We start from the raw sequence: 15,654 nt of genomic DNA, 5'->3' as shown, positions 1-15,654 counted from the left end.
TCAAATGCAAACTTTGCAACACATATCATCACAGTTTGCATGGAAATAAGTAATTATGTTAAAAACAGTGACGAGTGGATCACTAATATAGTTACCGAACAGTTTTTTTTACAGTTTCGAGGCAACGTGAAATCAAGTGAGTGTTCTAATCCCGGCCATATCGCGTAGGCGTTGGATTAATCAAATCAATTATGCGGTAAGGCTTCACCTTTATTTCAATGGGACTTGATTTATTGTATGTTAAGATGTGCAGTATAGTCTGGGGTCAGTTTCATTGGAAGTTATAGGCCAGTAACGTCTTTGTCATCACATGAAGACAAAACTTGCTCAAGGGAAGTCCTTAGAACGATCCATTACTGTGGCTGCTGCAAGACCGAAGACATCAGTAGTGGAGCCTAGGGGTCCTAGCTAGACTATTCCACTTATGAGGTCCCTCCCAACCCCCACCCTCAAAATCAGAGGATGATAAACGCGTGTGTTATAGATATTTAAGAAACCAGTGCGTGTGTGCCATTGTGTCAACATTATTATACATCTTGGCCGGAGTCTCCCTAGATCTTGAGATCCTAGGCTTAAGCCTTCTGATGAATTACTAGTAACTATAGTGGTGAAGTAACGTCGTTGAGCGAACTATCAGTGCCGGTGTGTGTTATTACAGACAATTCCCAAGATGCATTGCGCGTCGCTTTGTTTCTATGGGCCGTAATGCGAGTCGCCACTCTGTGTATTTTTACTCTGGGGTACTTGTAACTATAGTGATGACGTACTAGTAACTATGGTGATGACATACTAGTAACTAATGTGATGGCGTATTAGTATCTATGGTGATGAAGTACTAGTAACTATGGTGATGACGTACTAGTAACTAAAGTGATGGCGTATTAGTATCTATGGTGATGAAGTACTAGTAACTATGAAAGAAAGGTAATATACTTACAAATCTGAATACAGTGTTAAATTTTGAACAGAGCATTCCGAAAACTTCCATGGATTATTTTTCGTCCCATCAGTTGGAAAAAAAGCCGAAGGCGCCATAACAAATCGATCATTTACCTCACACGCCCCTTGTCCTAAATCGTGGTGGCCACCGGCACTACAATGAAATGAAAGGAAATTGGGTTTAACGACCTGTTCTGTTCCTACTGGGCTAATAAAATGAAATGGGGCACTATAATTTAGTCTTGGGGGCTTACATCCAAGGAAATGAAATGAAATGGGGTTTAACGTCCTACTGTTCTGCTCCTAAACTGGGCTAATGAAGACGGGCATACGCCATACAGTGTGCTATGAAGGAAATTTTGCCCGGGCAGCGGCACTATGGACTAATCTTATATCGAATTCCAAATGTCAAGAGATCTTTTACGTGCACGTCAATGTGTACACGGGGCCTCGGTTTTTCGCCCCATCCGAACGACTAGACAGCAGTCCTTGTCAAACCCTCCGTCATGCATCACTGATAAGGGAGAAACACTTGAGACAATGGATGTAAAAGAAAAAAAAAACAATGAAAAACTTATTAAAAGTTCTTAATTAATTTTTAAATTCAATATCATGTGCCCCCCCCCCCTTTCCATGATGTCCTAAGCGCGTGTTTAATAGTTAATCCAGCCCTGTTTCAATGATACACGGAGACGTCATATGTGGATTGTGCGTTAGGGTTAGGATAAGGCTTAGGCTAGCCCTGTTTACATCTCAAGACTTTGACGAAATCTGCAGGTTCTAACCCTAACTCACAATCCACATATGAAGTCGTATATGTTAATATGTGCTGGCCCGTCTCCGATCTAGAGTTCCCCATGAGACAATGGGGGTACTCGATTGAACGTTCCGGAATTGAATTCTCTCAATCACAAAAATTGTGACAATCGAGTGAAAAGGTGGATTTCGAGCTACAACGCATGCGTCGACTGAGTAAGTAAATATCTCAACCAACCATGCAGCCGAAACATATTGGTTGTGTTTAATTACGTCACGATTCTACTCACACCACCTCCATTGTCGGGACTGACAGAACTGTGACAGGACTGTGACAGAACTGAATTCCGCTTTACTCGATTGCAATTCTGTCAATTCGGGATGTTCTGGACTGAACTGTGAATCGAGCATCCCCATTGTGACGAATAGCCGAATCAGGTCAAACGAATATATTTGTTAGAATTTGACATGCCTACTAACCTGTGACCTAGTTCATGTGCAGCGACCAGTCCTGTTCTTCCACCATTATTATCTTCCACAATCGAAAAAGAATACGAAGAACACATTCCCCTCTCCCAAGCAACACCTACAAAATAAATAAATAAATAAATAACAATACAATACAATACAATACAATACAATACAATACAATACAATACAATACAATACAATACAATCAATCAATTAATCAATCAATAAATAAAATCGACATGAACATCTGACTATTTTCACTATGTTTCAGAACCGTGTGAAACTGATAAGATTTCTGGCTATTTTCCTAACATCCATGATCGGTAGGACCAGGGGTAGAGGAGCATGGTGAGGGGAGGGGGGAGGGGGCCGGGGTGGGGTTACAAACAGATTATGTTGTACATTGAAAATACAGATCTATATTTCCTATAGATTTTTTTATACTTTCGATGGCCTCTGCAACATGAAAATCTGGCAGGTTGTACTGGAAGGTCGCATCAGGGGTCGTACGAGCGTTTTTTGACCCTATGACGTCAGACATTGATTAATCAATCAGCGTTGACGTTTCTAGTGGTTTACCCATAGTTCTGTGCATGGTTAGTGCGTATGCGTTGCATCACAAGGTTTGTCATTGAGTCAGCTGGCGTGGTTTCGATTCTCCAGTTGTACGTGACAAGGAGTAGGGACGCCCGTCCAACCTCGTAAGTTTTCTCCGGTTCCTGCGGTTTCCTCCCACTGCTAAAGACCCTTACGCGCAACCATGTCTCTCTCTCTCTCTCTCTCTCTCTCTCTCTCTCTCTCTCTCTCTTCATTTAATTCACTTACCGACAACTCCTGTCGAGGTGGATGTTCCTAGCTGGTCACTGTAAAAAAAAATATAAAAAAAAGCTCACGAAAATATACAAATTAAAATTATGAATGAATATAAATACTTTTGCCAAAAATATTTGGCGATAAAAATAATTTACAGAATGTAGCCATTGTCATTGTATCTATACTGAGATAGTGCGAGCTAGTTATAGTGGGAGGTCGCGTCAGAGGTCATACAGTGGCTTTTGACCCTATGACGTCAGGCACTGATTAATCAATCAGCGTTGATGTTTCTAGGGATTTACCCACAGTTCCGTGCAGAGCACGGCAAGAACTCACGGTAACAGACTGTTTCAGACATTTGATTAACCAATCAGGGTTGATGTTTATAGTGGGTTACCCACAGTTCCGTGCAACTCACGCCAAAAACTCGCCGTAACAAACCGTTTTATTGGCTAATCCCTCACATCATCCAGAACGCGGGTTAAAAAACAACTCTTCCAGATCTCAGTGTAATAAAGACAAGTAAAACTAAATTTTGAACTATAAAAAACGAAACGAAATAGGACCTGTGCTTTAATCAGATTACAAATTTTAGCTACCCAATTTGTATTATTTAGAAGTTATGACTATTGCAATTGAGTTATCTGACTTTGTCCTTACATTGTAGAGGGGGTTGGATGGCCAAATGGTTAACGCGTAGGCGGTGTATCATAAGGTCTGACATTGAGTCAACTGGCGTGGTTTCGATTCCCCGGTTGTACGTGACGGAGTAGGGTCGCCTGTCCAACCTCGTGGGTTTTCTCCGGGTCCTCCGGTTTCCTCCCACTGCTAAAGACCCCTACGTGCAAGCAAATTATTGAAATATAATTGAACCATGTGTTAGTCCCGAAATGACCTAGTTTGTGTCAATTGGACGTAAAACTCGACTTCCCACTCTCCCTTACATTTTAGCCACGGTGGCTCAGTGGGTAGGACGTTGGTTCGCTAACCTGGAGGTGCCGTAATCGAACTCTGCGTTGGCCGAGAATGGTCACCGGGATTTCAGTGTTGCAGGACAGACAACCTGCTAAGTGACATCATATAGGCATTCGGATGGGACGAAAACCTGAGGTCCCTGGTACACATCAGCCTGCACTTAAAGGGACCCTTGATCGTTGAATTCGATATAAGAGAAGACCTTAATGACGCGGTTCTGTCAAAATTGCTCTCATCATAGCCCACTGTATGGCCGTCTTTATTAGCCCAGTCGGTGCAGAACAGTTGGACTTTAAACCCTGTTTCATTTGTTCTTACTTTGTGAACCACATAGCATGGTCAAATGGAGGTAGATCACCTCTGTTGCTGTTCGCCCATGTTCTAAATTGGTTAAGACCGTCAATATATTGAACCACACCATCTACATTGTTATCTTGGTTGTAAGGCGCATCAGCCGCATTCTGCAAAAATAAACAGGTTTTATATCAATCTCGTTGAAATACAGATCTATATTTCGTTTCGTTTTTTTTATACTTTCGATGGCCTGCACTGGAGAACGCTAGATAGGAAACGATCCTGTACATGACCTCATAATGTGGATTGTGCGTTAGGATTAGGATTAGCGTTAGGCTTGGTCCAAGGTTAGGGTTAGGGTTAGCGCTAGCCCTGTTTACATCTCGAGAATTTGACGAAATCTGCAGGTACTAACACTGCTAAAGACCCCTATGCGCAAGTGAATTATTGAACCTTATGTTGGTCCCCGAAATGAACTAGTTTATGTCGAGTGGACTTTACTCTCTCTCTCTCTCCCTCTCCCTCTCTATCCCTCTCCCTCTCTCTCTCTCTCTCTCTGTGAAATACCCGAACAGCCAAGGTCTGCTTAGTCCATTCTACACATTGTTTTAAAGGACAATATTGGTGTCAGTCATTATCACATATGTGACATTAAAGGACAATATTGGTGTCAGTCATTATCACGGGCGAGTTTCTGCTCACTAATAATTCCTTAGAAGACCAAAAGTTGTTATATGAGACTGTGGGAGGATATCTGACAATTCAAAAAAATAATTGACTGTCACTAGAAAAAATAGAAAAAGTTCGTGCATTGCAAAGTTTTTATGAAGTTTAGAATGAATAAAAACAAGGGAATGTACAGGCCATTTCTATTTTCTCGTTTTCCCTTATCTAGTGGCATTCAATTACTTTTTTTGAATTATCAGATATCCTCTCAAAGCCTCACATAAAGATTTTTGGTCTTCGAAGGAATTTATTAGTGAGCAGAAATTCGCCCGTGAATCTGTTATCACTCGTCACTTCAGTCAGTTATATAGAAGGATAACTCTTGTGTTCCTTTTGCGTTCGTCACTTCCCTTTCTTGAAAGCTTCACAACGCATCTTTCGTCGCAATGATTTCTGTATTAAAATTATATTTGGAACGTATGTATTTAATCAATTCTATCACATATGTGATAATGACTGACACCAATAATTGTCCTTTAAATTAGTATATTTTTGGCCGTTGTGAATCAGTCATTACTAATTACTTCCGCATTGCCTGGTACGATGTGTTTTTCTCTGTTCATTACAATGTGGCTCGAAACCATAGAGTGCACTACGCGGGTATTGATTTAAAATGTTCAATGTGTCATAAAATATTGGATAATAGGCTCACATATTTTCACGAGAAGAGAACCTTATTGAATTCTAATTCGAATATTATGAAAAATATTGAATTTGAATTTTAGCCAGGTAATTTAAAATACTTACATTGGTAATAACGATTCCAGCGCCCTCTAGTCTATAAACCAAACTTGGTTCAAAGGCGGTGACTGTGTCGAAACGCGCAGCCATCTGTAAATATCAAAAATGAAATGAAATGGGGTTTAACGTCTACTGTTCTGCTCCAACTGGGTTAATGAAGACAGGCATACGCCATACAGTGTGCTCTGAGGGAAATTTTGCCCATACAGCGTGCTATGAGGGAAATGTTGCCCGGACAGCGGCACTGTGTCCTACTCTTATATCGAATTCAAACTGCCAAAGGATCCTTTACGTGCACACCAATGTATACACGAGACCTCGGTTTTTCGTCCCATCCGAACGACTAGACAGCTGTTCTCATCAGACCCTCCGTGCTGCATCACTGACAAGGCGATCTATAAATATCAATAATTTGTGTTATGTCATTACTAGAAACTTTTCGTGAAACGAGAAATGAAATGGGTTTTATCGTTGTATTTTTCTGCTACGATTGGGAGAATGATGAAGGGCGTACGCCATGCTGTGTGCTATGAGGGAAAGTTTGCCCGGAGAATGAAGACGGATAGACGTTGCTATGTCCACTATGTCTTCTACCTACTCATTGTTGTGTCCCGACTGTCACGTTCTTTTACGTGTTCGGCAAAGTGTACGCGAGGCCTCGCTCGGTTTTTCTTCCCATCCCAACGACTAGACACTGTTTCTTGCCATGCCCTCCATCTTACATCGTGCATCACTGATATGGGGAAACTAGGTGGCATGGTTTCCATTCCCGCGTATTGGGTAGTCTTTCTAACCTCGTGGGTTTTCTTCTCGTCCTTTGGATATCTCCTACTGCTAAGGACCTCTCTCTCTCTCTCTCTCTCTCTCTCTCTCTCTCTCTCTCTCTCCCTCCCTCCCTCTCTCCCTCTCTCTCTCTCTCTCTCTCTATTAGTCTGACATAAAGGGTCAACACTTACCGATAGAAGTATTAAAGCATAGTATATCTTCAATTCAGAGTTTGCCAGAGTGTCATCATTGCCATGTCTAGCCAAAAACCTACAATTTAAAATATAAGTGATTTGACTGCAAGACACAATTCGGATTTATATCAAAGTCTGGTTCTTTACTCTATCTTGGTCTATAGAGAGACTGGACAACTTGCTCTAAATGACGTCAGACTAGTTCGTATGTCACGGGGTGTTACCTGACTCGGCAAACCTCAGCACTATTTTCAAGAACCCGGATTACCAACGGCGTTGCCCATGACTACGCCTTTGAAAAAAATGTTTTATCATACAAATATTTTCAAAGTCTGAAGCTGTTTTTCTTTCAAGTTTATCCGATGTTGTTCAAACCAGGACAACTTTGCACTGAAAATTCTAAACACGCTTCGAACGACGCAATTTTGATAATTTCTTTTTAAAAGCGGCAAGTTTCCTAATAAGTAAACCGCTGCCGCATCGAAATGGTATAGGCGTAGGTACATGTACATATCACTTACCGCCAGGGGGGTTGGATGGCTGAATGGTTAGCGCGCGCGCTGTATCATAAAGTCTGTCATTGAGTCGACTGGTGTGGTTTCGAATCCCCGGTTGTACGTGGCAAGGAGTTGGGTCGCCTGTCCAACCTCGTGGGTTTTCTCCGGGTCCTCCGGTTTCCTCCCACTGCTAAAGACCCCTACGCGCAAGCGAATTATGTAAATAAAATTAAACCATATGTTAGTCCCGAAATGACCTAGTTTGTGTCGAGTGGACGTTAAACCCCATTTCTCTCTCTCTCACACTTACTGCCATACAGCCGAGGCTAGATGTAGAGTAACGGAATCTGCCGAGGTTTGCCGCGTGGTATGTCACGGTGCTATCTGACAGGTTTTGATGGGCAAGAGTTTTGATCCGTTGTACACAGTGGGTTTAACGTCCACTCGACACAAACCAGGCCATTTCGGGACTGACATATGGTTTAATTTTATTTCAATAATTCACTTGCGTGTAGGGGGGGGGGGCAGCAGAGGGGTGAAACCGGGGGACCCGAAGAAAACCCACGACGTTGGAAAGGCGACCCTACTCCTTGTCACGTATAATCGTGGAATCGAAACCACGCCACTTGACTCAACGACAGACCTTCTGATTCAAGGCGCACGCGTCAACCAATCTCCCCCCCCCCCCCCCCGTTAACAATAGAAGATGAGTACTGCCCAGGTGAAATTACCCAGCTTCAGTATACTAAATAGAAATTTAAATGATGGTAAAGGCCAGTCTATATCATTCTAAATAGAGAGGTGTGGTGGCCCAGTGAATAAGAGGCTGGCTCGCTAACCTGTTGGTTCCGTGTTCGATCCCTGCGTTGGCCAAGAAAGTTCATCAGGGATTTCCGGCGTAGCTCCCCTTTGTCAGTGGTGCAGGACAGGGGGCATGACAAGGGAAACGTATAGTTGTTCAGATGGGACGAAAACCTCGGGTCCCGTGTGCACATTGGTGTCCACGTAAAAGATCCTTTGGCAGATGGAATTCGATATTAGAGTAGGTCGTAGTGCTGTCCGGGCAAAATTTCATCCGTTATAATGCACTTTGGAGGAAACCGGAGGACACGGAGAAAACCAACGAGATTAGACAGCACCGCCCCTCTGCCCTATTGTAGTCTTAAACCTAGTCAAAGTTTTGGTCTGTTATAATTTTCATGTACTTACTTTTGTGAGTTGGGAAGAAACTCTAAGAACCCGGAGGAAACCCACGAAGTTAGGCAGGATTGTTATAATTTATTTACTTTTGTGCGTTGGGAAGAAACTCTAAGAACCCGGAGGAAACCCACGGGGTTAGGCAGGATTGTAATAATTTACTTACTTTTCTTTGACAGAATAATCAGTGACAACAAGCATCTCTACTGTATTAATTGTGGCCTGTCTCTTGACACGATTCTTGTTTCTCCGTTTCTTTTTCTTGAGGTATCTGTTGAGTTTCTCTTCTAATTCTTAAAGATATATTATGGGAGATTAGATAAAGAGCTGTCAGTTCTCACTATAATAGTTAAAAACTAGATAATGTAAAGGCAATTTGCTGAAAATTTCAGGCAAATTGATCCACTATGAACCGAGAATTAAGCGATTGAAATTTCGTCCTAGCCTCGATAATCATTATTAAATTCTGTATGATAACAAACATAGTCTCGATCATCCATTTCATGATTAAATTGTGAATGGAAGTCAAGCAGCAAATTGGATCATAACCCAGTTAATATCGCAGGCTAGTGATGCCATCGAGAGTTGATTATGGTCTGGATAAGTTAATTAATTAAAATTTCTAATAAATAATTTAGACAACATGTCAGGCCTAAAGAAAGACCTGCGATAGGCAGATTTAGCTCTTGCTAATGAACGAAAATAAAATAGCGCAACTGTACAAAATTTTTGATATGTAAATAATTAAAGGAGATGTCCCACCTCTGGCTATATTCTATCCATACTTAAAGGAGATGGACCAACCATGCCTATATTATTCTGTCCTTACTTAAAAGAGATGGTCCACCTCTAGCTATATTCTAGCCATAATTAAAGGAGATGGCCCACCAATGTCTATATTCTAGCGATACTTAAAGGAGGTGGTCCACCTCTGGCTATATTCGAGGGGGGTTAACGCCCACTCGACACAAACTAGGTCATTTCGGGACCAACATATGGTTTTAATTTTATTTCATTAATTCGCTTGCGCGTAGGGCTCTTTAGCAGTGGTGGGAAACCGGAGGACCCGGAGAAAGCCCACGAGGTCGGACAGGCGACCATACTCCTTGTCATGTACAACCGAGGAATCGAAACCCCGCTAGATGACTCAATGACAGACTTTATGATACAGCTCGCATACGCTAACCATTCAGCCACCCGACCCCCTATTATATGTGTTACATATAAGTGAAATGAATTGAAATGGGGTTTAACGTCCTACTGTTTTGCTCCGAACTGGGCTAATGAAGACGGGCATACGCCATACAGTGTGCTATGAGGGAAATTATGCCCGGACAGCGGCACTACGGCCTACTTTTATATCGAATTCCATCTGTCAAGGGATCTTTTACGTGCACGCCAATGTGTACACGGGACCTCGGTTTTTCGTCTCATCCGAATGACTAGACAGCTGTCCTTGTCAGTCGCTCCGTCCTGCATCACTGACAAGGGGAAACCACACCGGAAAAGTTACATTTTAAGCATGTACCGTTTAGACTATTGGGATTGATACGAATAGTAAACTTCAATGAGTCTGGTGGGGTTGGATGGCCGAATGATTAGCACGTGCGTGCTGTATCATAAGGCCTGTCATTGAGTCAACTGGCGTGGTTTCGAATCCCTGGTTGTACGTGACAAGGATTAGGGTCGCCTGTCCAACCTCGTGGGTTTTCTCCGGGTCCTCAGGTTTCCTCCCACTGCTAAAGACCCCTACGCGCAAGCGAATTATCGAAATAAAATTGAACCATATGTTAGTCCCGAAATGACCTAGTTTGTGTCGAGTGAATGTTAAACCCCATCTCTCTCCATCTCTCTCTCTCTCTCTCTCTTTCAATGAGTCTGCATACCTGCGGTCAGTGGGACCTGGTCGTCTCCATAGTGGATGTTATCTTCACTTGTGAGGCGATGTTTACCCTTTCCTACCCCTTTCAAGTTAACAGAGTTACCGTTAACAACTGTATTTCCAACCTGAAATTACAGTATGTACAAAATCCAACATGGAGGGGATGAATTTCGTAATGGGGATCAAAACTATTGAGCAATATCCATATAAAACTGTTCATACAGAGAGAAAATAGGGTTTAACGTCCACTCGACAAAAACTAGATCATTTCGGGACTAACATATGGTTCAATTTTATTTCATTAATTCGCTTGGAGGGGTTTTAGCAGTAGGAGAAAACCGAAAGACCCGGAGAAAACCCACGAGGCTGGACGTGACCCTACTCCTTGTCACGTTCAACCGGGAAATCGAAACCACGCCAGTTGAAGCGCTCCCCAAGTATCTTAAAGTAACTATTGGAGTATAAAATACACAGCATCACATTCTGTTTGGCCAGGAACGGGTCCTCAAGAGGTGAAATGAAACGAAATGAAATGGGGTTTAACGTCCTGTTGTTCTGCTTCGACTTGGCTAATGAAGACGGACCTACACCGGTTGAACGTGACAAAGAGTAAGGTCACCTGTCCATCCTCGTGGGTTTACGACGGGTCCTCCGGTTTCCTCCCACTGCTAAAAAGACTCCTACGCACACAGAATTAAATAAAATTGAACCATGCGTTAGTCCCGAAATAACCGAGTCTGTGTCGAGTGGACGTTAAACCCCATTTCTCTCTCTCTACTGTAAGATAGACACAGGCGTACTCACCAACTCTATATAGCCTCCAATTTCTGATACCATCATAGGCGTTCCTGTTGCTTCATTAATATAGATAGCACTTTTCTATTAAAAAAAGGTAATTATCAACATAATTTAATACATTACTTCTATTACAACAATCATCAATATATATCATCAATATATATATATCAGTGTATGCACAACCCTTCTATACCATCAATATATACACACCCTTCTATACCATCAATATATATACACCCCTTCTATATCATCAATATATACACGCCCTTCTATATCATCAATATATACACCCCTTCTATATCATCAATATATACACCCCTTCTATAACATCAATATATACACACCCCTTCTATAACATCAATATATACACACCCCTTCTATACCATCAATATATACACACCCGTCTATACCATCAATATATATACACCCCTTCTATACCATCAATATATACACGCCCTTCTTTACCATCAATATATACAACCCTTCTATACCATCAATATATACACAACCTTCTATACCATCAATACATACACAACCTTCTTTACCATCAATATATACAACCCTTCTATACCATCAATATATACACAACCTTCTATAACATCAATATATACACACCCTTCTATAACATCATTATATACACACACACCCCTCTATACCATCAATATATACACACACCCCTCTATACCATCAATATATACACACACCCTTCTATACTATCAATATATACACCCCTTCTATATCACCAATATATACACCCCTTCTATAACATCAATATATACACACCCTTCTATACCATCAATAAACACGCCCCTTCTATACAATCAATATATACACCCCTTCTATAACATCAATATACACACCCCTTCTATAACATCAATATACACACCCTTTTCTATAACAAATATTAATACCCTAGTTTTCTAATTTTAAATACGTAAACAATAAGATACACCTACTACGTGTAAATGCCTAAACGTTGAGATACATACCACTTTTCTATTTTGAAATGCATAAACATTGAGAATTTGAAAATTAAACTATTGATAAATGAAAATTTAACTATTGATAAATGCACCACTTTTCTAATTTATGATTCATGATACATAGTCAGAGCATTAAATATTTCCCTTGTTTAGTATCATCGCTGTAAATATAATTTACTAATATCCAAAAAAAACCCAAGTACGGCCATGAAATCATCGCCGCCATCTTGGAATTGTGACGGCATGTCAAAAATGGAAGCGCGTTAATCCATGCGCAAAAGTACAAGGAATAAGCATGCGAAGTTGAAATTCTGACGTCCTAACAAAATTATTCAAGAAATAAGAATTCCATATATCATGTCGTTCATACTTGAATTGATAGAGGCTTATGCACATTTCGAAAACATTTCGACAAAATGAAACCAGCCCTTGTTCCAGAAAGTCTCATCAAAATGAGGGTCGGGGGTGGATGGCCGAATTGTTGTATCATAAGGTCTGTCATTGAGTCAACTGGCGTGGTTACCGGAAGAAAGATGGGCTTCTGATGTCCAATATTTAAGACAAACTAAACATTTTACCATTGGTACACGAATCGTGTACCATAACGTGTTTCAGCGCAATTTGCAACACGGGACTCGAAGAAAGAGACTAGACATAATCCACAAGTAATGGCAAATGGTGACGCCATATTCTTATCTGGAGAGCATGGGCAATAAATACTATTGGTGTAGACTGGAATAACCAGACGCTAGAGATTGCCATTCGATTGAGACTTCTGGCGGATTTCGCCGAACATAACTGGTTTGAAATTAGGGTAAAACGGAAACGATTGAATGTAAATCAATTTATATACATTCATATTACAATATTATATGCGTTTCGACCCATTTGTGTCAATGTCTAGATCCCAGATATTAGTGATTTAGTTCCTTTAATACACGCTAAATCGATTATAAGACATTTAAGTAGTAGTTATTAGCACACTTTCCTAGGTGTATCGGTGAATATCAGGACAGTTTTGGTCGAGGGGCCCAGCCGAGGCGGCTCCCGACCAAAACTGTCCTGATATTCACCGATACACCGAGGAAAGGTGCTAATAAGTTACTTACATCACATTTCTATCGAGTATTGTGAAGCAAAATGTGAAAAATAGTATTTATTATCGAGTCGTTTCAACCGAAAAGTTCTTTCATTATTTATCCCTTTCTGAGCCTCACGTTACATTTCATGGTAGAATGATTTCGCAGTGGAGAGACGACCTGAGTAGTATTCACACGTGCGTCTTGCTATGATACTCTGAGCGTAAAACAATCACGTGTTTGTTTAGACCACATCGTCAAAACAATGTCTATGGCGTAGAGGACTGCGATATTATTAAATGTAGTGTATAGGAAATGCGAAACGTGGGTCATTCCTGGTGAAAGTATGCATCGGCGGATGGTTCTTCCGTTGAAATTTATTTGTAATAAAGTTTATGACTTTCTAGGCGTTTTTTTTTTCATCCTGCTTATTTTCAATGCCTGTGAAGTGTCCAGCAAGGGAACTGCGCCTTCTATCTTCACAATTAATTAAAATAATTATTCAATATTCTAATTTATATATTTTGCATATTAATATAAATCAAACCAAATTATGAAATAGATGCCAATTGGTATGTATAATAATTGATTTTTGTAATATGTTGTTATGTTAATTTAATGTCATTGTATATGTTTTTGAACTGCCATGTAGTTCCCCCCATTTTGTTTTGTTACTATGATTTTGACTAGTTGTTTCATGCACATTGGTTAGAGCCTCGTTATCAATTGCGATCTGGGTCGGACTAAACGTCCGCTACTTATTGCTTGATAGATATCTAAAACGGTATAAAAATATCCGTGTATCAGAAATGATCAGTACTCTTTCTGTACATTTCTGATACTTTTAAGCATGTATTGCAATTAAACAGGACAGTTTTATCAAAGGTTGCCAGTGGCAACGAGTAGAAGTGGGATGTAATTAAAGATACATTATGGAAGATTAGATCAAGAGCTGGCTGTTATCACTATAAGATTTAAATGAAATTTACTGAACATGTCAGTCAAATTGATCCACTCTGAACCGAGAATTGAGCGATTGAATTTTAGGCCTAGCCTCGGCCATCATTATAAAGTCGGTACGATAAAAAACATAGTCTCGATTATCCAGTTTTTGATTTAATCATCAATGAGCGGTGAGTAGCATATCGGATTCCAATCTCTCTCTCTCACACTCTCTCTCTATCTCTCATTAAAATATAATGTCATATTAATACTTACACTGAAATTGGGAACATTCTTCTTAGTTATTTTCCCGTGGTCACATACAAACACTTCTAATTCGATATTAGGGGCCCGTCGCAATCTTAATTTAGCGTCTGTTTTCTCCGACTTGAGATGAAAGTACATAGTCTTAGGCAGCTCGCCATCGGCTGATCTTTTTGATCGTTCTCCAGTTGTAATTTCTTCCACCTGAACCATATCTAAAAAAATTCCCATAATATTAGAAAACAACTGCTTTCAGAGTTTAACTGGTGACTTGATGATTTACCAGTGGATGCGTAGGTCAAGGACATACAATTTGTAGCGACGCGACGGAAACGATGCTCCAATGAAATCATTATTTTCAGACCATACAGTATATTTGTAAAATACAGGGGCCTGTTTCACGAAATTTTAACTAAGATAAAATCCAAATTTTAGTAATTTCATTGGATAATATTAGATTTATATTAGTGCTTAGCCAATCAAAATTGAAGTATCTTCTAAAATTTGGATTTTATCTTTTGTTAAAATTTCGTGAAACAGGGCCCTGATCTTTACAGAAACTATGCATCTTGAACAATTGCTACGATTTAAGAGGCATTGTACACGAGCTGAATCTCTCCATTGCATGTCTTTCTTTAGGTCTTAAATATAATCTCATTTATTGAACATACATTATGACGTCATATTAATAATGACGTCATTGTATTAATCATATTAAACGTACATTATGCAAGAGTTAAATCTGTCTATTGCAGGTCTTTCTTTAGGCCTGAAATGTTATCTAAATATTACTTAGACATTAATTAACTTATCCAGGCCATAATCAACTCTTAATGGCATCGGATTTCTCCGATATTAAATAGATTAGAACAGTTCAGCCATATTTTGATTTAAGCTAAAAATGGAGGAGCCAAACTTAGCTTCGAACAACCAGTACGGTGGTTGAAATTATTACACAAGTCTTGTCAAACCTTCAAAGGTAGGGTGACCCGTGCACTCTACAGAAAGTTTGTCTCGACACGGCTAAATGTGCACGCTTCAGTTGCGTGTCTCGAACTGATTTCTGACTACCCCGCACTCTCTTTGAGTCGATAAATAGCCATGCACGTGCAATTCTCTACAAATATATCAACTATTACAGCCGTAAAAATCTATTGTTGACGATTTTGAATAGCAGTAAAATTTAGCTTGTAGGTTATTACAGCAGATTTAGAAATTACGTTTGTTTTATTTTTTAAATTGCTTTATCATTAACTGTACCGTTAAGAGCGGCATCTTTTGGTTTAGTACAAATAATATCTCTGAAACACTCGGGTTAGACAGGAACATGATACTAGC

General features: G+C 40.2%; 1 protein-coding gene across 2 annotated transcripts in view; it reads right to left on the bottom strand.

Annotated features, from left to right (window-relative positions):
* LOC126824914 (uncharacterized) overlaps positions 1-14,604 on the bottom strand; it is a 37,665-nt gene extending 23,061 nt beyond the window's left edge. For both annotated transcript variants that reach the window (XM_050554352.2, XM_050554351.2), the window contains exons 1-10: positions 14,329-14,604; positions 11,055-11,129; positions 10,255-10,375; positions 8,535-8,661; positions 6,672-6,750; positions 5,722-5,805; positions 4,273-4,415; positions 2,992-3,029; positions 2,176-2,281; positions 938-1,093 (exon numbers count right to left, since the gene is read on the bottom strand). Coding sequence is in view for 1 of the 2 variants with exons in the window: in XM_050554351.2 (XP_050410308.2) it covers positions 938-1,093; positions 2,176-2,281; positions 2,992-3,029; positions 4,273-4,415; positions 5,722-5,805; positions 6,672-6,750; positions 8,535-8,661; positions 10,255-10,375; positions 11,055-11,129; positions 14,329-14,547 (1,148 nt within the window). In the remaining variant the exon portion in view is untranslated. The remainder of the gene's footprint in view (positions 1-937; positions 1,094-2,175; positions 2,282-2,991; positions 3,030-4,272; positions 4,416-5,721; positions 5,806-6,671; positions 6,751-8,534; positions 8,662-10,254; positions 10,376-11,054; positions 11,130-14,328) is intronic.
* Positions 14,605-15,654: the final 1,050 nt, after the last annotated feature.

Source organism: Patella vulgata, chromosome 6 (genome assembly GCF_932274485.2).
Source record: "Patella vulgata chromosome 6, xgPatVulg1.2, whole genome shotgun sequence".
NCBI lineage: Eukaryota > Metazoa > Mollusca > Gastropoda > Patellidae > Patella > Patella vulgata.
Note: the sequence above shows the minus strand (reverse complement) of the source record. Positions and strands in the feature narration are given on the sequence as shown.